At 39.7% G+C, this 23,092-nt stretch overlaps 1 protein-coding gene across 2 annotated transcripts; it reads left to right on the top strand.

The window, feature by feature from the left end:
• Positions 1-7,357: 7,357 nt before the first annotated feature.
• shox (shox homeobox) lies at positions 7,358-16,619 on the top strand. Of its 2 annotated transcripts, none has more exons than XM_068032785.1 (5): positions 7,358-7,598; positions 10,975-11,183; positions 14,067-14,124; positions 14,722-14,810; positions 16,368-16,619. In XM_068032785.1, exons 1-5 carry the CDS (start codon positions 7,358-7,360, stop codon positions 16,617-16,619), a joined length of 849 nt encoding a protein of 282 aa, XP_067888886.1. The 2 variants fall into 2 exon arrangements, with proteins under 2 accessions (XP_067888886.1, XP_067888885.1); XM_068032784.1 differs by having other exon boundaries at positions 14,722-14,826; positions 16,339-16,619.
• Positions 16,620-23,092: the final 6,473 nt, after the last annotated feature.

Raw genomic sequence — 23,092 nt, 5'->3', positions numbered from 1 at the left:
TAAGATAAACTTTGACTTTAAAAAAAAAATAGATTGCAATTCCAAACCGAAATCAAGGTCTGAGTAACTTTATTTCCTCCTCAACAGCCTACAAAGAGGAAATCCAAGGCAACAGTTTCTTCCCTCCGAAATATGCCATTAAAATTATAAATCACGACATTTCGGGGGTCTGATCCCATGAGAAGAGTGAAGATTCTCCCACCCCTCTAAAGAATTGGCCCTCCCCGTTGACAACCCTTTAAAACAAGCGGCAGCAGAGAGGAATGTATTCACATTTTATTAAATCTCACGGAAACATTTGTCTTTTCCAACACTAAAAGGAAGTAATAGTTTGCCAAAGCGGAGGAGGGAGTGGAGAAAAGTAAATTGGAAAGCGTAAGGATAGCTGGAAACTACATTGCTCGGAGAGCGCCTGATTACAAGAATGGCCGGTAATTAAAAATAATTGGGAAGCAGTTATGCCACTAAATCTTCTAAGTGTGCCAGTTATGATATAATGATTCTCATTAGGCATGCTGAAAGCTGTGAGCTCTGTATGACAGCGGCAATTAAGGGGATCATAGCAAAGTATTATAAATATCCATGCTAAGACTCGCTTTCACTTAATGGCCACTTCATTAGCTAATTGATTCCTTATTAGTTACAGGCAAAGTCTGGTTAGGGCTCCACTGCAGCTAATTAACATCGTATAAACACTTAATAGTCTAATGCTCATTTTCGTGCGTGTGTGTGAAAGCAAAACAATTTAATATTCAAATGTAACGCTGCTGCTAAGGGCGTTTGCTTTGGTTTTGGCTATATTATACAAATGTTATTTTTGTTTCATCTTATCTTAAAAGACCTAGCTTCAGAAAATATGGAGGGCGGGGGAAGGGGCGTGACTACCATTCTCGTACTCCCCCTCCCACAACCCCATCATGGCTCTCTCCAGTTATTGGACCCCCCCCCCCCCCAAAATAAAACTTGACATAATTTAGCCAAGAGCCTCATTAAAGATCACACGCATGTTTGGACCTGTTCATTAAAACAAAAATCTATTTCGTGCTTAATTGGAAAATAAATTACAGAGCGTCCTGGTATTAGTAAGACTATAAAATGTTAGTACAAGGCTTCACTGAAGTTAGAAATTTCGTGTTTATGGTTTAAAAATAACCCGTTCCTTGTAAATCTTTGCGTTCAAATTTTCCTTTTTAATTGATGAATTGATTTTTTTTAAAACAAGTGACTTAGATGTTTCTAAATATATTAAAAGGGCGAGCACCTTCTAATTTCTAAGCGAACTCTAAGATCACACAATACCACTTCTAACTTCTCACTATGGCATATAATTCAATAAAAGTCACATGAAGATTATGAATGCTTTCCACGCATACAGACACACACAAACTAATTAAAGGCTGTCCATTCAAGGAGGCATTCCTGCTACAATAAAGAGAGACGATTGCCAGCCAGGATTTTAATAAGCGAGCTTTTTTTTTGTCAATACTTACATACCTGCAGATGGTTCATTTGAAACTCAAAGCGAAGGTATCGTGTCCATTAAATGGAGCCCATACTTGGCCCTTCATTCCCCAGCACTTTTGTTAATCTAATCGGACGTTGAATCTTCAAAGCTCGCCTGGGAGTCAGTCCCCTCATCTAACGGCCATAAAACAAAATATCAATGATAAACCACGCCATCGGTAAACGTTCAAGCCAACCTTGAACCTAGGGGGTCAGTGCGTTGTGCGTTTTTCCCTAGTTTAAAAAGGGAGTGTAAAATGAAAGTAGTGGTACGCATTTCTTTTGGTGTCTGTTTTGACCCTTTTGTGCTGGCAATGATAAATAACAATTACCTTTTCACTTTAAAGAAACCACTTTTCTGGCCTTTATCCGCGCTTTTCATCCTATTTGATTTTAAAAGGTTCCTGGTAGATCAGTTAGCAGGTTGGACATCTAAGCTGGCTATTTATTTACTTTCGGCGCGCCTGTTTTGTACCTGCTACAACGGGTCTCAAATTCTAGTGAGAGCTGATCGCTGAAGGCACGGGACATGACTGATTGCATCGAACTGTGGCATTTTAATCCATAGATCATAATTATTTAAAATCAAATACATTTAAAAGTACAGGACTGTATGTTTAGCGGACTAAAGCGTCGCAAAGGAATCGTCCTTACTTGAAAACACATTAAATTTTAAACAATATATCGAATGCAGATACATTTCCATTTAGATCAAAGCATCTAAACGCATCTCCGGTAAACGAATGAGCGTAAAAGCAAGAATGTTTAGCAAGATTTTTTTTAACATATCTTTTTTCTAAATCAATCAATTCTGTACAGAGGAGATTTGGAGAAGTTGTTTGGCTATAAAAGATCATAAAATATCATTGCTGCTTGGAAATCGATTGAGAACAGCACCGAAGGGAATTTGAACATGAAAGCTGTGTTTTTATGAACGGATTTCCTTGGCCTAATAAATACTGGACAGTCTCAAAGAAAATAAAATCTGTACTAAATTTTAACTCTATCAAATAAATATTTAGACATCAAAGAGGGAATATAAATTTCGGGACGAGGTGTTTATGAAGATATCAATGTATTCTTAAAACCCCCAAGTGAGTTATAGAGAGTGAATTTGGATATCTATTTAAAGCAATGGAAATGAATTCGCTGTTAATAATGATATATTAGTCTTGGTCCCAGTATATTTGAGACTAACACTATTGTAAAGGGAAAGGTATACCATTCAGCCCTCATGGTAAGTGTACGATAGAATCCGACGCTGGGCAAGCAATTTACACATGATAAAGCAAACTAACATTTACAGGGCGATTACATACATTAAAAAAAAATCTGATGTACATACCCCGTTAAAATCCTGCAGATTTTAACATAACTGCGTGTCGTTTGGTCTATTTTTTCGATTTGACAAGCTAGGTATTTTGTATTGACACCTAATGCAACGCTATCAATAATTATCAGGATGTTAGATGACGAGAATATAATCATTTTAACAGTCACAACACACTGATGCTCCGAGGTGTGCGTGGCTCTCGGAGACCCTATGTGTTATTAGGGCTGCTCTTCGCACCTCAGTCACGGCGACGCGAAAATGCTAATTGACGGATTAATCTCTGGTGAACTGTATAATGCGACGTGTGAAATTATAACGCGGTCCTTTATTTACTAGAGGTGCCCTTCTTCCGGTGCATTATCGTTACATGATTTCACTGGCCCTTAGAGAACAATAAATCGTTATTAATATTTCACTGGGAATTTATTTTTTCCTTTCTTGGCGATTTATGTATCCTCTTATTTATCTGTGTATCTTACAGTTTCATCTCTCAGTTTAATTGAGCCATCACAGAGATTATTCTGTTCAATACCCCCATATTGTACTTGGTTGGAGGCTTGCTGCAGAAGGCTGTGCGACCCGCAGTAAAACTGCGCCTGAGTCCCATTTGAGCCCTATATCTTCCTGTGCTGCTTACACCCTGGGGGTGTTGTTCGATTGGAAGCCACATGTGTAATCCACGTGAATGGTTCAACATAAGTAATTTTAAAAGATTTTGTGGGATGACTTTGAAGTCTCGCCATTATTTAAGCGCATCTCAATCATGCACTGCAGCGGACGTTATATACCTCAGAAGAGTTCATTAAAATTCCAGAGCGTTTTGTAATGTTATCCAATTTGTCGAACTATGAAATCGATGAAACGATTACAGATTGTGTTTTTCTTTGCTGGTGTGTGTGTGTGCCTGTGCAAAAAGAAACCTAGAGAAAAGACTATCCTTTATCTTATCTTGGACTTTGTACTTCATTGGAGTTAAAATAGAAACATTTGCATTCATGATTTGACTTCAGCAACATCAGTACAATACTGGAAATGATAATCCCGGTGACTCATGTCCAAGTACATCTGAACCCGGATACCAGTGAAATTGATACATGTTTACTTCAATTTCTTTCACTGTACAAGTTAACAAAGGGGGGTCTCTTTTACTTTCGTTTTCAAACATTGTACCAACAGATTTAATCGCTGAAAACCCTTCTCAGTAACCGATACGAAACTATGACACTGCCAATAAAACCACAAACCACAAATCTACTACAAAGGCCGCTGGACATTTACAGGGGTCAAACAAAAAAAAAACTTTACATCTAAGAGTCATCCATGTCCTGGCCGAGTTAGACAATGCATCGTTAATCACAAGGCGGGGAAACATCTGTACAAATTTAACAGCGTACGGTTACAGAATTTGTTATTGACAAAAAGCAGAATTTCAAAGGGAGGGGAAAGATTATGGAGCATGTTTCTACAATACTGGAAAAGAGGGACTAAAACACTCGAGTGAAAGAGACCCCACGGGGAGACGTCAGGAGGAGAGCCGGTGTTACTGTCAAACAAGGAGCAGGCTGTAAAAATGTACTTCCCACCTCTTGAACAAACAATAACAGGCCACTTTATTGATGCGTGTCTGTGGACTGATCTGTGAGGTTCTGATAAAGAGACCCCATGGCTCGAAATGTTCTTTCTAAAGGAAGAATATACTTAGCACAGATGAAACGGAATTGAGAAGGGGAGGGGGAAAGTCACATAATAATTGAAAAAAAACATTAAAAAGTTGACCTGAAAGTGGCAGTACGCCTATTTGAAATCAGGATTATATTGCTGAACAATTGAAGAGAAAGGTTCTATTTTCGGCATTGGTGACTCAATCTCGCTTGTATTCGTTTGAAGAAGTTACCAGTACGCATGAGTGTGTGTATGTGTGTGAGGAGGTTGGCAGTTAAAGGTTGTGGCATTTTTACAGTGTTAGAAAGTTCTAAACGTCACTTAAACGTTTTAGGATCGTTAATCCATGCAGATATTGTTTGGGCCTTCAGTGGCCAGGGAGCCAGGCCGCAACACTTTTAAACAAGTTCTGCTTAACTTCTTAATGGCAAATGCACAGAGATACATGTTTCTAACTGGGTCATCTACTCAGTCCAGTTAGCCTTCCGGACGATATAGCGGTGAAACACTTGCTAATCCTGAAGTATTTGTTTCCATCTGGCTTGTTTGGACTTCAGTGTCTTAAATTGCATTCTAAACTCCAGCTGCAAAATTGCGACCCCCAGAACTTTGTATCCATCCTGTGTTCTTTGAACCAGATGCCGTATACACCGCACCCTAGTGAGGGTTAGTGCATACAGTACAAGTTACAGAAAGGCATTGCGATAAAGCTCTACTCACACAGTGTACTTGGGGGGAACGGTCTGCAATATGGGGAGTTACAGCAAGCAGCCGAAGTGTAGCGGAATTCGACTATGTTGTAAAAAATTCTGCACGGGGAAACACTCTAAACACAAGCAGCACTTGCTTAAGACCACATTTCTTTCTTTCTCCTAAAGCAGTAACAAGTTGTGGCTTCCCAAAAGGTTTTCTTATTTCAGACCGCGGCCGATAACCGTGGAAATTTGCGTGCAACTGATCATATTTTTAATTTGGAAGGACAGAAATTGAAGAAAGGTTGAGACCCCTGTCTCCAGTACTTTCCAAAACAAAACACATTAGGAGATTTTTAAAGGTAATCTTCACTTTTTAATAAGATTTATTGACTTGCAAGTTCCAAGCTGCAAAATTGTAATGCAATTTCGGATCAATTCCCTCTTATAATAATAGATAATAGATAATAAATAATAATAATAATATGGAGCACGAATTGAGTTGAGCTTGTAGTGAGTTGTCCATATAGTACCCATGAGCAATGTTGTATTTGAAGATGGAAATTTTGTGAATTTCTGGGTTTGACAGCTGTTCGCGTTCCATTTTTCAGAAATATTGGGACCCGTCTATTATATATCGGCCCCAAAGCCCAATTCGGTGCCTTCATCAAGTCGATTTTGGGGGCACAGAGCGTGCAGACATACTGATCATATTCCAATGTTTGGAAATGAACGATGTATCCCTAACAGTGATAAAGGACGAACTCTGTGTGGATTATTTGTTCATTTGCGGGCATATTGAATTAAGGACTTCATTGCATGTCACTTTTAAAAATAAATCCATATCGGAGGTGACATATAGATGAAGCAATACAATAAACGTCAAGATCAGTAATTGTAAAAGGTAGCAATGATACATTTTCCCACCTGTATAATACAGTTAAAATTCATGTAGGGACATTTCGGCAAAAGTGGGAGCTGCTTTTAATTTTTTTTAAATAGTAACCGTTTTAGTGCAAATTGCATTTTTTTTCATTGCATCCCTTATCTTTTTGATTATTCGTAATCTCTAACTACAAAATCTATATAATTCGCCAAGACCAAAAAAAAAGATGGTCGCTTATTTTTTGTGGAATGTTCGTCTCCTTAAAATATGGACCATAAAACATATCCAGGCAGGTTGTTTATGCTTAATACATCCTTAGTAGGTAAAAGCCAGGTTTACATTTACTAAAGCTAATAATCGTCCTTAAATCATTCTAAAAGATGAACTAACCAGTGACATGCCTTAATACATATATTTAAAAACTAAAACTATATTAGTATATTTTGATCATGCACATTAGAAAACTTCTAAATGAATTGCAATAGGCAAGATATCAAATTTAACGTCGAGACACAATAGTTTGCAATTAAAGTGCCGAATATGGTAATATACTCTTTCTATGTACACACAACCGTGTTCTATTTATATATATTACGGTTATATTAACAATATTGCATTTTACAACATAATTAAGATAAAAGGTGCGCAGTATTTTTTATCCTTTATATGTATTATTTAGACAGTTGGGTGGGAGCATTTTAAACTTCTTCAGTCCATTAAAATTCACCTATTTGTCCCCACCCCTCCAACAATACTATTCGCCGTAATTGTGATGTGAGTTAAGTTTTTACTCGCTCCTACTGAACTGGGCGACTTTCAGTGATTTCTTATGTAAACAGTTGCCCTAAGTCTCGGGTGTTTACCCAAGTAATGGGAATGCCATAATAGGGTTGTAATTAAATTAAAAGAATCCTATTCGGTTACTGGATTAGTGAGAGAGCGGGGCGGGCGGGGGAAGGGAGGAGGAGGTGGTGGGTAAACTGCACAGGTTGTAAGATCCACGCGTCTGAGACGTATTCAACTGAATAATTGCCGAGGAGATGGAGGGAGAGGGGGGCTGGGCTCTGATCGCCAAGTATAAATACTCTGATCTCAAATAGTAACACATAACACCAGGGCCGCTCTCCGTCCGCCAACACCCCTTCCAACATCATATAACAAGGTGATCAGCAAAATAACAAGTCATCATTACTAACAGATCGGAGAAGGAGGGAAAGGGGGTGGATTTTCTTCTGGCTCCCAGCCTGTCTGCAAAGCGAGCAAGCGAGCGAGCCTTTCGCCATGGAAGAGCTGACGGCGTTCGTCTCCAAATCCTTCGAGCAGAAAAACAAAGATAAGAAAGAGGCGATCACGTATCGGGAAGTTTTGGAGAGTGGGTTAGCTCGGTCCAGGGAGCTGAGCGGCTCGGATTCCAGCTGCCAGGACATCACTGACACCAGCCATTGCCCGACACACATTTACAAGGATGTAGAGAACGAGAACGAGAAAGTGAAGGAATTGAACTCGGCCAGAACTTCTGAAGGTAAGCAGCTTTTTGTGTGTGTGTTTTATATATACATCGATATGTGCATACACGCCGCTTCATCCCATTCCAAGCTTATGAGAAACACGAAGCATTTCTCTCGGCCTATACCGAGGCTTTAATAAGGAAAGCATTGGAAATCGATTCCGCACAACACCTCCTTGTAAGATACTCCTGCCCCTGCTGAGAAAAGTTCACTACAATTTATGAGGGAAAGGGGAGGGAGCGGGGGGTTACTCGCTTAAATGCTTGGGGGGAATAAAAGTACTTTAACAAAACATTGGAATGGTCAGGGTTACGTGTCCTCTTACCCCCACCCCCCTCTCTATCCCTCCCCACCCCATCCTATAGTCTCAGGGACATGAACGGTTCAAAAGTGCATGTAATTCGGCGGATGGGAAAACATTTTAGACATTGTTTCTGATTTGCTTTTTTCTACATTGTATGATATACTTTACAAAAAAACTAAGCGCTCTCACCCCTTGGTCCACATGGCTGCAACGACCAGCACCCAGTGAACAGGCTGTGGGAACGGAAATCTTATCCCCGAAAACTGCTCGTTTAATAATTTCAGTGTTTGCCGGAACCACTGACAATATCGATTAAAAATGGCTTATTTCAAAACAACCATTTCAAATAGTTTCGATGTAGAAAAGTGGGAATGCTGTAGGTTTTATTCTTAAATCATTACAGAAATCACAAGGAATCGAACTCTGGCCGAGAGAGGAATCTAGTTATTGTTTAAATTAGATCTTGGACGCAACTAAATAGCACAGTCGTTAAACCGAAAGCACACGGCTGAAGCCTGCTGAAATTGCACATGGACATTTAGTACAAAGATTGCTCATCATCGTTAGCAGTTGGCTCACAAGATTCATTACTTCATGTGACTCCTACACTCCCAAGGTTGTAGTATCTTAAATCATCGTTATTTTATATGTATAATATATAACACATATATATATATGCTGTCTATGAAGCCTGGCAACGACATCATCAATTTAAGTGCAAAGTATACAGAAATAGGTAAAGTAAAAAAAAAAATTATACATATAACAGCGATTTTGTGATAAGTTTAAGATCCTTGGTGCTAAACGGCGCATTAAAATGTGTGTGGTGTTGTATGCCAGATTCATTATGTCCCATATATATATTAATATTTCACTTTTATTCAATTGAAGGCAATAACACATTGTACTGGCGCTTTTTATTGCTACTCGCGTCTGTTCTGAATTCAAACAGTGACTTGAAAGAAATGATGGCAGAAAGTCTTCTTCTCCTAATGTAATTACCCCAGATGATCGAATGAGTAGCGTTCTCAGAGCGATTTTAAACAGCGAAGGCAATCTCCATCGGTGTAAAGAGGATGCCTTATTATGATTCATATAGTTCAGGGAAGTCTTGGAGCAGATTCATTTGTAATAGTCTCGGATTTCATCTTCCTCTAAAGTCGTTATGGAAAACCTGGGGTTAAATAAACACGGAGCCTTGGCAAGACAGGATATTGAAAGATCAAAGCATTTCTTATGACACAGATTTCACTTTCGTGATTCTCACCTTCAAGCTAAATTTAAACACAAAAACCATTAGTGAGTTCTAGCGATAAAACCTATTTTATTAGCATTAAATCCGCTTTCTGTTCCTTTCCACCCTATTCTCTTCCCATGGATTCATTTTTAAGACTCATTCCCTCTCCAATAAATAAATATGAACTTCTTAAATTCGTTTGGTATTCAATATATATTTGCTGACAGTGGATAATATCTCTGCAAATTCTATTCAACAAATATATCCCCACTTTTATCAGAATCATAATTTCATATCAAGGGAAAGGGAATGCGCCAACACGTGCAATATACAAGACCAGGATAAATAATATGAACGATACACGATCCGGTTTGACAGTATTTTGGAATTTGTGATTCAGACCACGAAAAAAAAACGATGCAGTCAATTTATTGAATTCATTTCTCGACGTTAAATTTTGAGAAAGAGTTTAGAGGAGGAAGGCTGAAACCATTATGAATAACGACTGGAGCGGAAAGAATATGGTGTTTAACACGTTGCCTTTATGATAATAATGCAGCTGTTAAAATATTACACAATATCAAACTTTACGTATTTGCACATAATGATTTTTTTTTGGGGGGGGAGATAACGCGCGATTGGACAACATTGAAAGTTTGGTAATGGCACGAAGCCTTAAGTGGAATTTTAAAATGTTAATGCAGCAATGCTGTGAGACACAGTTACTTCTTTTCCCCTCAAATAGGCTGCTAAATGAAATAAAACTGCGACCGCCCTGTCCCACTCTCTGCAGGGCAGTAATCGGGCCATCAGCCCTTCCATCGGTTACAACAACATATCTAAAATTGTGCAACAACTAAAAGATGCAGCGGTCCACAATATGGATCCCGATTTTAGGACTGGTGAAAACAAGAAACTTGGCAATGGGCACGAATGATCGCCTGATTCATTTACTCAGATAATAATTTAAGACAGATCTAGGTCAATTGCCTGGGCACGTTCTGCTGTGTAATATAGATATGATATAAAACAAACAGGAGATGGTGGGATGGTATCTCTGGCTATTAGAATTCAGCAGCCTGACAGTGTTTGGCAGTTGGAAGTGTTCGCGTTGTCGAAGAGACTGAAATACAAATACCATTTGGCACTAGTAGTGATCAAAGATTGTGTTGTGCGGGTAATGACAGGAGGAAAAAAAACATGGCAAATCTTCACGCTTGTTTATGCTCCTTTAATTGGAACATATAGTTTGCTTGTCTATACCGCTTTGTTCTTGTAGAAATAAAATGTCAGCGAGACATTTTAAAGGTGATACTTTTTCTCTTGCATCTGCCCCACAGTCACTCTGAAAGGCAACGAGAGCCTTATTTTTTTTTTAAAGAGGCCGCATCCCTTTTGTAGGCCTCTGTTTCTTGTGGATCTAAGTCACACGACAATCAGATCAGACAGAAACCAGCGCTGAAAAGATTCGTGTAAGGTTTTCGGTGGCCGTTATAATTCAGAAAGAAACGTTTTTTTTAAAAAAAAGCCTAATGTTCAATGATTTTTAAGAGGTGACCGAATACGCTGTCAAAATACAAGTAATTTCCCGTTGAGAACAGATAAAAAAGCATCTCTGTGACGAATGTGTTATCTAATTTGAAAATTGGTACATAAGTTATTGCTCAAGTAAATTGCTCTTAAGTGGAGGGACCTGCGCCCGGAATTGTGTGGTAACAATCAGATTTATTAAAAGAACATGCTGAAGTTGTATCATCTGGTCATTTTGAAATTCAAGTGGATACATTTTGTGTGTGTGTCTTCCCCCACTCGCTAGTCATGATTCACAAAATAACATGATCTGTTTCAGGTATTTATGAATGTAAAGAGAAGAGAGAGGATGTGAAATCAGAGGACGAGGACGGTCAGACAAAGTTAAAACAGAGAAGGAGCAGGACGAACTTCACACTGGAACAGTTGAATGAACTGGAGAGGCTCTTCGATGAGACTCACTATCCGGACGCCTTCATGAGAGAGGAACTGAGTCAGAGACTGGGACTGTCTGAAGCTAGGGTCCAGGTGAGGTGGATTCACTGAAAGGATCTAACAGTACTGTAGGGTGTGTCCTGTTAACATACACGATTTACCCCTGTCATTTGCCGTCATTAAATCATGAAATAAAATTGTCCTCAACATCGCGAGTGAAGTCGAAATTCAGGTAAAAGACTTAACAAAGGAGTTGTTTTGTAAGTCGAACATGTTTCTGTTGATATGCACTATACACTTGCAACTGTTTATTTACTGTGACGGCTTCCAATTCAAAACAGAGGGATTTCATGATCTAAACATAAATCTCACTTCTGTTTATTTGAAAAGCGTTGCACTTATCTGAAGATCTCAAGAGTCTGTCTGAGGGCAAGTCCCAAGCGATAAAACAATTTTCTAAGAAGTTGATTTTTTTAAAAGGAAAAAAAAATAGATCTTGTTTAAATATCTCTGAATAGTCAGAACGCATAATTCTTCAAACTGCACCCATCCAACTGCTACCGGTTCGACAGGAGACAGCGAGTAGACGAGAACGAAATAAGCATTCTGAATTTCGTTTCGAAAACACATATCTTGGACGTTCGGGTTGATTAAGCCCAGGAAGCAGCGACATAACTGAGAAAGTGTACATTGGAGATGATGTATTGCGTCTCGATAGGACGTGTATATTCTATACCATACGTACTTTGCTGGAAACGCATTATCTACCAGCCAAATTGCATTTTAAATTGAAATCTCAGGGGAAGTGCCTCAGCCAGACAAATAGATAAACAAGTAGATGTAGATAGATAGGCAAATAGAGGGTAGTTGGAGCAAGGGGACAAGTAGCTGGGCTAAATAGATACAATGCTTATTAGTGACGCGGCTTCATTCTCATGCCAAATGGGGGTCAGCTCACCGATTTGATGTAATATTGGCAGGATGAAAGCTTTTCGTGACATCAGATACAAAATTGTCTCTGTCGTCAATGCGGTTCTCACTCGGCGTAATTGAATCCTTCCATCAGTGTGCGGGAGCGGTCTATTACAGCCGGCTACAGAAAGGTGATGTGTGGGAATTGTCTGAAACATAACTCTCCGGATACAGGGGAATAAAGCTGATGTAAAAAGGGCAGAGGAGGATAGGACAGCAACAACAACAACAAAAATCTATGTTAACTAAATCCGAGTGATGGTGCTAGATATAGGTGTTATTAACCTGCTTCGTTTGCTGTCCTCTAAACGCACACCAGGCATCTGTCACTGTGTAATTTAAACTTATGAGAGCAGTGAGGGCCAGCCGGTAATTCAATTACACATAATATATTTTCGTTTATGGCGCAGGGCTAAATTAAATGTCATTATTCACTGTCGCTAATGGAAATCAAAAAGAAATCATATTACCACCGTTTCTAAAACGCAGCATTTAGTGATGTTTAATAAAGAATTGATTGTGTAAAACGGGTTGAGACAATGTAGTTGTTTTAACTTAACATATTTGGAATCGACATTCGCGCTCTAATTGTAATTGATCTGACTACCTCACCAGGTTTAACCCAATGATTTCGACCCGACAGTTCTGTCGCCCCATTTTTATTCCCTTCATAAACATTACTGCGGCCGTCGGGGTCAGTTGGGTCTCTGTAGGCATCTAAGCGGTTATATGTGTTAACGCGTGCTATTTCTGCATTAAGTGCCATCTCCAGCGGGTGCAATTTTGTCTAAAACTTTCCGCTAACTTTTATTTTCTAAAACCGCTGGGAACACGTTTACTCTCCCTCCCTGCCCCCCCCCCCCCCCCCCCACAGAATTACTCAACTTCAACTTATTCCATTTATCTGCCCGCGTCACCAAGTCGTTTTAAAAGCCACGATTATCCCCCGCCCCCTCCCCACCATTTCCCGTCCATTTCATGTCGGTTTCACCTGTATCCAAAGCGACCAATTTGCGTCGCCAGGTTGATTTCAGGAGCTGCTGTGTCACAGATGTGGATCACCTCAGTATTATTTAAAGAACCTTTTGAGGTTACAAAAAAAAAGGGTTGTGTTGTAGAAGGGTGACGTCCACGGTCACATAACTGAGGATGTCAAACTATGATTGTTCGGTGATACATTTAGAGAGAGTCCTGGGCTAAAGCAGCGTTCATTAGATTGTAAAATTCACCCAGGGCACAGTATAATGCGCACTTGAAACTAAAGTGTTCAAATTTATCCGGTTAAAACGAGGCAATAATGAGGAGAGTCATTACGTGGCTCCCGTATTTACATTGGCGATTAAATCCTAATCCTTACTTTAAACAGTAAATCCGCTTCAGTGAGCGCTGATCGCACTACAGAGCATTGAGGAGGTATCTTGGGTAATTAAACAATGCCGTTTGAAGTCCTTGTGTTCACTAATTACACGATTTCAAATGACCATTATTAAAGCAATTAAAGAGAGCTTCAAGGTATATTTGATCTAGGAAACGCAATTAATATTAATTAACCGCGTGATCATTTGGCAAATGTTGCAAAGATCAAAGGATAGATTTATTGTTTTTGCTCAGGATCTTATCAGAATTGGCCCAATGGCGGCGAGACTTGCACCAGCCGAGCCCCGAGAATAGCTGCCGTTTCTGAAAAAATCTAAACGCCTTGGCTGCTGTCTGGCAGCACAACTTTCTACCGCAAACATACAAACAAACGCTGTTTATTTACTCGGTTTCTGCTAAAACAGCAAGTTAATTTATGCTTGTCATTTTCTAAAGGCAGTTTATTGAAAGGCTATAAGGAATCGCAGCGGTTTCTGTTATTAGATTATCTACATTTCTATTCCACATTAGTGACATGCAGCACAGAGTGCGGCCCATTCGTCTTCCGCAGATGACAAACCGAATCAGAGTAAAAGTTTATCGACTCGTCTCTAAAGCCGGATTTTAATTTCTCTGCTCCCTTCTCAGGTTTGGTTTCAAAACAGGCGAGCCAAATGTCGGAAACAAGAAAATCAAATGCATAAAGGTATTGTTTCTCACGACTTGTCAATTCCCGCCGCGGTTGTCAATTTCGGGATCAGTTTCATAATTTCGCATCGAGGCGAAAAGGGAGAGGATTCTGTTTAAACACGAAGCAGCTTTTAAGAACAGGGAAATATGACTGCGATCAGAGGAGAATACTGACTGAAATACGCTAAGGAGATAAATATGTTTTTCATTTGCCAGCCCATGACCCTGTAAAAAAAAGTCCCGCGTAGATATTGCTGTTCCCTTTAACGCGCGGTTCCCTCTAGACAAAAGTATGAACAGGTAATAGGACCAGGTTATATTGTCCTTTGAGTGTTCACTATGTGTAAAAATAACTCTCAGAATTGTATCCACGCTCAGAAGGACGGTTAAAACTGAACTGGTTGGAAAATTACAGTAATTGGTAGATTAAAAATAAGAGAAATATTATCCTTTGAAAATTTTGGCGGCAAATAACCATGATTCATTGGATCTGCAGACATGATTCTAATATAGGGAACATTTCTCCTCTGTGCGTTACAAATCTTTTCCCCAGTATGTTCATATATTGAAATGGCCATGCATTGATATTACTTTTCTCCCCCATATTTGCCAGGAGTAATATTAGGAACTGGAAGCCATTTAGACGCCTGCCGTGTTGCCCCATACGTAAACATGGGAGCATTACGGATGCCTTTCCAACAGGTACTTTCCTTTAACTGTACCGTATGTGCATTGTGTAAGGTGATGGTGAATTAGTTTAATGCTTTAAATCTAAAGATGGTCTGTAAGACTTTCTGTAACAATGGGGATTGCAGCGGGACTAATTTAAGTGGCCAGTGGCAGCCACGCCGATTCCCATTTGAAGTACCCAAGCTATTCTGATCGGTTTGATTTCGGAAACACCTTCAGTCTTATGTTCTTGGCTAAGCAGACCATAATTTGCACACAATTCCTCCTGGGTCAATAAGCAGAAAATCGATGGAAATTCTTGCGTAGGGGTGGGGGGAATTTCGACGCTACCTTGCTCCCTAATTTATGCCCTCGTTCCCACTTCGTGCCCTTTGGCTTTTAAAGATTTGATAGTTTAGTCCTTTCCTCGTCAGTTATGTGACCAACGATTAACAGTGTCAAAGTCATACATATGGCACGTTTCGCAGTTAAGGAAAGCCCCATTCTCCGCTCCTGCTGCTCACCCTCACTGTAGTTAGCAGAAATGCCCTGATCTTACATCATGGAAACGCACAATTTCCTTTAAGAGCAATAACAAAAGAATGCAATTTCCAAAAATTTGGCGAAAAAAAATTGTGCTTACAGTTAATTTCTTAGCTGAATGCAGGCGAATGGATAAGTAGTTTGGCAGGAAGGAAGAAAAAAACAACATACACAAAGAACACATTTTGCTTGGGTCAGGATTATGATTAGATCCAGACTTCAGTGTAATTGGACCGAATAAGAATGGGGCATAGGATTGGATCAGGTATGTCTTTCTCCGGGCTGCCTTTAGAAATATTGTGTAACGTTCTGCTGGAATTTACATTGCATGGTTAAGTTTACATTTACAGACTGCTTGGGGCATCTCAACTTGCCAAAAGATGTCACTCACTTTCCTTTCCGGAAAATTTCATTTTTTCCCCCTTAATATATTACTCCAGACATGAGATACAACATCAAATACTGGTTGGACATAGGGGCTAATCCTCACTGTTACAGGGGGAGAACATGGTTAATGCTTTGTCTAAATTATCGCACATTCGATAGCTATCTGTCTCTATCAATCATCTATTTTATTAGCTATTTATATACCTAGCAGAATTTATCTGTCGATCTGTCTTGGTGTTTTTAATGTATGCAATTTGGGAGAGACAGTGAGATATTAAGAGCGTAGAGTATCTCTTTAAGCGGAATGTGCGGAGGATTTCTGGAGTTTGCAATCCTTTCAAAGCAAGAAAATAAGGACTTTAATATTTCAGAGAAGAAGTTCTCCACGGTCGCCTTGATACATAACGATGCTCATTTTTAGCAGCAGGTTTTTGGAAGGGGATGGGGTGGTGAGCATTTGTGAATGGTCTCCAAGAAAGGGGATAATTGGAGGGAGGGCTTATTATTTTGGAGAATGAAAAATAACCATCAAAGACTCCGGAATGAAATATGTTCTGTTAATACTCAGTTAGGGTTTATTCTGTCTAAATATTCATCTGGAGACAATATATTGTTCTACTGCTAACAGAAGTCAAACCCAATTTTCGTCTCTTGCTCCAGGTTCAGGCGCAGTTACAGCTGGATGGAGTGGCGCACGCGCATTCGCACCTCCATCACCACCTGGCGGCGCATGCTCCCTACCTGATGTTCCCCCCACCTCCCTTCGGCTTGCAGATCGCCTCGATCGCCGAGTCCGCCTCGGCCGCTGCCGCCGCCGCAGCCGCTGCCGCCGTCAAGACCAGCAGCAAGAACTCGAGCATTGCCGACCTAAGGCTCAAAGCCAGGAAACACGCCGAGGCCTTGGGGCTCTGACAATCAGCGGAACTGGGTCATCATCATCTGCACCACCCCCACCACCATCACTCCCAGTGCACGACTGGTGACCAGTGCCAAACGTGTCAATTTCAGAAACTCCTCTATCAATATCAACAGCTGCACTACATGATGCAAATGTCAGATCCCGCCAATGGGAGCAGCAGCACCAGTAATAACCCCATGCCAGGGTTTCAAGAGCACGTCTAAAAAAAACACAACCCTTTGAGAATCACAAGCACCAACATCGATCCTCGATTCAAATACAAACATCCAACTCCGCGTGAAAAGGGTGAATCTCACTGTGCGAGACTATCATAGAGGGCAAAATGCACACAAGCTCTTCGAAATCAGAAAGATAAGCAGTAATTACTCTTAAAAGTACAATCTACGTGGCTGATTTCAGACTGTAAAATACATTTTTTTATTGGGGCGAAGCAGACACTGTCAAATGTACAATGTACACGCACATATTTGTACCTATATATGTAAGTACACTTGTATATGCATTTATAGGTGTATATATGCACAGACTTAATTTAGATCCTTGAGATTGTTGACATATTGCGACGTTGTTGGGGGGAGGTGAAGGCAAGGGTTTTTTTTAGCCTGGTGGAGCTGAAGACTTGACACTCTTACTATTCACCCGGTAGTCTTCGGATTTCAATTTACCCGTTTTCACAATGAAGCTGAACAGCACAAACGACTGGTTACAGATCAGAAGCTGTCTGGAGGATCACTGCAAAGATGACCTGTCTGGGGCTGGTCTCCATTTGAAAAACACACTCTCTCTCTATATATAAATGAATAAAACTGAATGCAAATTTAACTGTACTGGTTATCACAAGGTGGCAGAGGTTGCTATTCCAGTGCTGAAGGACTGTTCGCTGCAAAAAAAAAACCCAATTAAAATAAACACAAATCCTGTTGGACTTCAGAAAAGTCGTGGAATTATGTAACGATGGCCCCGATGCTTAAAAAGACAGAAGACTAACTGTTTTTTTTTGAAAACCGAGACATCTTCTTGTAGGAAGCAGCAATAAATAATTCCTTTTCCTCTCTCTTTTCTTCCTCTCATGAACTCGACGTTTTCGAGGAGACTTCCCGAAGAACTTTGACTTGATTACTGGATACTTGGGGCTCTGTTTTCAGTCAACCGTTTCCATTTATTCCACCAGTACGTGACTCTGAAAAGGTGGAGCTGGCGGAAGCAAAACATTACAAGCGAATTAGACTGGGACTTTTTTTTTCAACCGATTTTTAAATTGTTTACAATAAAGTGAAGGAAAAAACGCGGAGGAAAAAAATAAACAGCATGGTGGATAGAATGGGTTTTCTAAAGAAAAAAAGTCTATATGAAGTAACGGGTACAGTGTAGATTAGACCGTATCGTTGTTGGATTTGATGGTAGAAGGTACAGGCTGCCGTATTTAAATGTTACGATGGAGCATTTCATGAGTTACGGTGAAACGCAATTAAAGTGCAGTAAAGTGCAATACTGTAAATATCAGAGTAGTTGTCTCGTAGGAACTAGAGAAGGAGCAATCACCTCGTCCTTATAGGCACAAAAAACTGGTGAATTGCCGCATCATCGCCAAAATTGATAGGAGAGCCAAATTTGTATCTTTACAGGACAATTAAAGGACCTTAAAGGACTTTTTAGGTGGGGGGCGGGGGGGGGGGGGGGATCGATCATGTGCCATAACTCTTGGAGCTAAGCTCGATAAGTGTGTTAAACACGGCTTTCTACAGGTCAGTTTTAAAATGCAGAATATTGGTAAAATGTAATAAAGTTAGTGAACCATAATTTTACACCATGAACGAGCCGCCATTGCTTCTGTTTAATGCCAGATCCCTGCAGACGAAAATCCGCTGCACTGTTATAACCCAGCACATGAGCGATTTTTTTTTTATTTATTTCTTGTATTTTAAAATTTTATAAATGTGATATATTTTATTATGTCGTGTGTAAATGTCACGTTGCTTTGCGTTTATTTTTATATTTTCAATCTTGCTTTGCAAATTTCTGAATGAGACAGGTGTGATTTGTAATGTTAAATATAACAAATTGGAGTTTACAAAGAGAAAAAAAAATCATTTCAGGGATGCAGATAATTAATAATAATTAAGCATTGACACACTCATTGTAAGTTTAGTACAGGTAAACCAGTGGTACAGAAGACTGAAGCAATGTATTTGTTTTGTGATTATTTGCAAGCATGCCTACACATTCTGATTTACAACACAGTTCTATAACTTAGAGTCCAGAGTGTATTTTGTTGGATCACCCATATTATGAATGTACAACTTGTACATGTGGAAGTTGCAAATAAAATTTAAAATATTTGTATAATGTGTAACAATCATTCACCCTTTTTTGATAAATACGCCTACACTCTTTAATCTCCCTTGTTCTATTTTACCTTTTTAAAACATGATTTCCCTTACATTTCCATTTTTCTCTTCCCTTTGCTTGCTTAATCTCATAACACACATTCTCACTGTTTAGGTAACTTGTTCACAGAAGTGCTGTACGGGGTTCAGTCAGAATTTAAACGAATTCTTTTTGTTAGTTACAAAGCAATCCAACGAATGCCAGGGGAAAGGAACGACATGCAGACTGAGAAAGCACATTTTCTTTGGGAACTTTAAAACCCACAATATCTAAGCAGCCATGTGCATTCTTTAGTCTATTTCATTCATGTTTGATGGATTAATTCAGACTTTCCAATCCATCAGTTATTAACAGGTCCAAAATGGTATGTAATTTTACATCACTTTCAAGTAAGTTGTTCGGGAAACATATATATTAAACTATGAAATGTCATTTTCGTTTTTGAGAAGCCTTCGTTTATGCCATTAAAATATTAGTGAAACGGTGAATGAAACAAATTAATGCATCTCACCAAGATGGATTGCACAGTATTAAAAGGAATGGACTAATGCCAATGCATAGCAAAGCCTTACTCTGCAGATCTTACTTACATTGTATGGGCTCCAAAGTGCCACGTGACTGCATTAAAAAAAATCCCCCTGACTTGTCTCCAACTTCATTCGTGGCCGTTTGCCCTGACTCCTGCTGTGTGCCAGAAACAAACTTTCCATCTTCCAGTCAGATCAACATATATGAACGTACATTAGCTTAATTGTTGGCATTAATGGGCTAGCACATCAACAGCTACTGTGGATGCTGTCCATGCTCCGTGTTCCTGTTACTGTCCATGTCCTGTGTTACATATCATTTCAATTTTATTTTAAAATGCACTAAAATGGCTGAACTTTTAAAGTGAACGCTTGGCCTGTGTTGAATGGCACTACTCTGAGGTAGATTTTCAAACTAATTTTTTACATTACCCAACATTATGACAGCCAGTGACATTCAGACACCTGTGCCATAGTTGTAACTGAGTTTTTTCAAGCCTTGCAAAAATGGAAGCATTAAAAGGCGAGGAAAGTAAAAAAAACCTCATTCCATCAGAAAAATCATTTAATTACAGCTAGGGTTACATTTCTCTGACTGTAGATTGGTTTAATTTACATTAAAAGGTGTGAGTGGTTATCAGCTTAGAGAAGACATCACAAAGTGATTTGTGTTACAACTAAACAGAGAGACAGTTATTGCATTTTGAGAGTAAATGATATCGGGGAAACTCCAATTCATGTGGTAGAAAAATATAAACTCCAATGTCTGAGTGAATTATGAACTAAACAGTCACCAGCCACCCCCGACATTGCATAATGGGCCAGAATTTACTGTCAAAATAATGGTGAGGCTAACAGCACTCACTGTTATTTATGTGCAAATTGCACAGCAACTTCATACAGGGAGCAGATGTGCAAATAAACATGGAAATCCAGAAGTTGCTGTCCAAGTTGCACCGCTGTGCAGTTAGCTTCCCATAAATGGCATCTTGCTGTCTGCCCCATGACTCAAATGCATTGAATGGCATGAGTTTCCTGTACTTGCACAGTAGGTATGAACTCAACACATCACAGAAAGTTAGGTCTTTCCCAGTTCAGGCTAAGTACTCTTTTGAGTGGCTTAATTGCTGGCAAACAACCTCTCTAGCACTGAAAATTAATTATTCCAATTGTGCAGTCTCATTCCTTCAGCTTTTAGTTGCTGGAGATTTTAAAAAATATATCTTTTGAAAACTTTTTCTTCTTGTCTCTCTTAATCCAATCTTTACTTCCCTCTCTTTATTTTGCTTTCTGTTGCTGGTTTGGTATTGAATTCATTATTCTAACTTACGCTTCTTGGTTCAGATTTTGCACAGTTGATTAATAATTATATAATCTGCTTGGTTAAGGACACACACTGTTGCCTTCTCCATTCCCATAGGCCCCAGATGCACTGTTGAGGGAGTCAGACCATTTCCACCTCCCACTTACAGCACTTTGCTGTGCAAAAGCTCATGGAAATGAAAACGGGTAAGGGATAGTTAAATGAACAGCGGGTAGTGACTACACTGACTGCTGGTTCATTACATTTATCATTAAGACTCAAGTGCTTTGTTTGAAATACACAGAAAGCACGGAATACTTAGCCAAGACAGCCAGCTCCAAACATTCTCGGACTAGAATCTCGAGTTAAGTCAGGTGACAGAAGCAGTTCAGAGAAGGTACACTCTACTAATTCTGGGGATGAAGGAAGGTTGAACAGGTTGGGCCTATACCCATTGGAGTTTAGAAGAATGAGAGGTGATCTTATTGAAACATATAAGTTCCTGATGGGACTTGATAGAGTGGATACTGGGAGGATGTTTCCTTTTTAAAATTCGTTCATGGGATGTGGGCATTGCTTATTGCCCATCCCACTTGCCCTTGAGAAGGTGGTGGTGAGCTGCCTTCTTGAACCACTGCAGTCCTTGGGGTGTAGGTACACCAACAGTGCTCTGCTTGTCAGAGAGACTAGAATTAGGGAACACAGTTCAAGAATAAAAAGTCTCCATTTTAAGATGGAGATGAGGAGATTTTTTTTTTCTCAAAGGGTGATTAGATTGTGGAATTCTGTTCCCAGAAAGCAGTAGAGGCTGTGTCATTGAATTTATCCAAGACTGAGTTAGATAGATTTTTGATAGACAAGGGAGTCAGGGTTATGGGGGCAGGCAGGAAAGTGGAGTTGAGACCACAACCAAATCAACAATCGTATCAAATGGCAGAGCAGACTCGAAGGGCTGAATGGCCTACTCCTGCTCCTAAGTCCCATGTTCCTATGACAAAGCACTGGATTTATGATTTATAATTCAACTGTATGATTATGATTGTAGGATGCAGCAATGTTGACACCACAATCAAATTAGGTATTTATGTACAGCTTGACAACAAATAACTTCCACAAAACACAACTGTAAGGATTTATCTTGGGTTCAATCATGTTTTAGCCACTCATAGCATGAAAGTTACTGGTCAATGTATTAAAATGACTTAAATCAGAATAAAGTCGCGACACAGTCAGTTGGCATTGATTCTATTTTGTTATGGGAATAATAATGTTACCTTTCTTATAATTTTCTTTTCCTGCCTCCCTCAAAGTGTTGCCTCATATTGGGGTTCAGTTCCTTGGTGCTGCCTGCCCTCTGGTATGCGACTATAATGAATGAATCACAGTTGAACCTGATCTTGTCTTCACCTGACGCCCACATCAGTACACTTTCTAGCAAGACTGTCTGGTTATAGATGAGGAGGTGGCTGATATATTTCCCCTCAGCCAGGGATGCTGATGCTGATTGTAATGTTTCCACTGAGTTAGGAACTGTGGACGAGCAGAGAGATTTAGGATTCCAAGTACAGACATTACTAAAAGCTAGTGGACAGGTACAGAAAATAATTCAAAAGCTAATGGAATGTTGGCCTTTATCACAAGGGGGGGCTGAAAAACAAAGGAGTGGGAGTTATGTTGCAGCTGTACAAAGCTCTGGTTAGACACCATCTGAATCTCTTGATAGTGCTGGCTGTGGCTAGGTTGGTCGTATTCTGGTCTCTGAGTCAGAAGGTTGTGAATACAAATAGCTGGCATTCTAGTGTAGTACTGTGGGAATGCTGCACTGCCAGAAGTGCCATCCTTTGGAGGTGATGTTAAACTGAGGCCCTGTCTGCCCTCTCAGGTAGATGTAAAAGGTCCCATGGGACTATTTTGAAGAAGAGCAGGAGAGTTCTCCCTGGTGTCCTGGCCAATATTTATCCCTCAACCAACATCAGGAAAACAGATTATCTGGTCATTATCACATTTCTGTTTGTGGGGGCTTGCTGTGCACAAATTGGTTCCCGTGTTTTTTACATTACAACAGTGACTGCAGTTCATTGGTTGTAAAGCACTTGGGATGTCTTTTGATTGTGAAAGGCACTATAGAAATGCAAGTCTTTCTTCTTAATTCCGTTCTGGGTACTGCACTTCAGGAAGCATACATTGACCTTGGAGCAGGTGCAGTGCAGATTCAATTGAAGTGTTTAAGGTGATTAAAGGATTTGAT

Source organism: Heterodontus francisci, chromosome 6 (assembly GCF_036365525.1).
Source record: "Heterodontus francisci isolate sHetFra1 chromosome 6, sHetFra1.hap1, whole genome shotgun sequence".
Taxonomy (NCBI): Eukaryota; Metazoa; Chordata; class Chondrichthyes; order Heterodontiformes; family Heterodontidae; genus Heterodontus; species Heterodontus francisci.
Note: the sequence above shows the minus strand (reverse complement) of the source record. Positions and strands in the feature narration are given on the sequence as shown.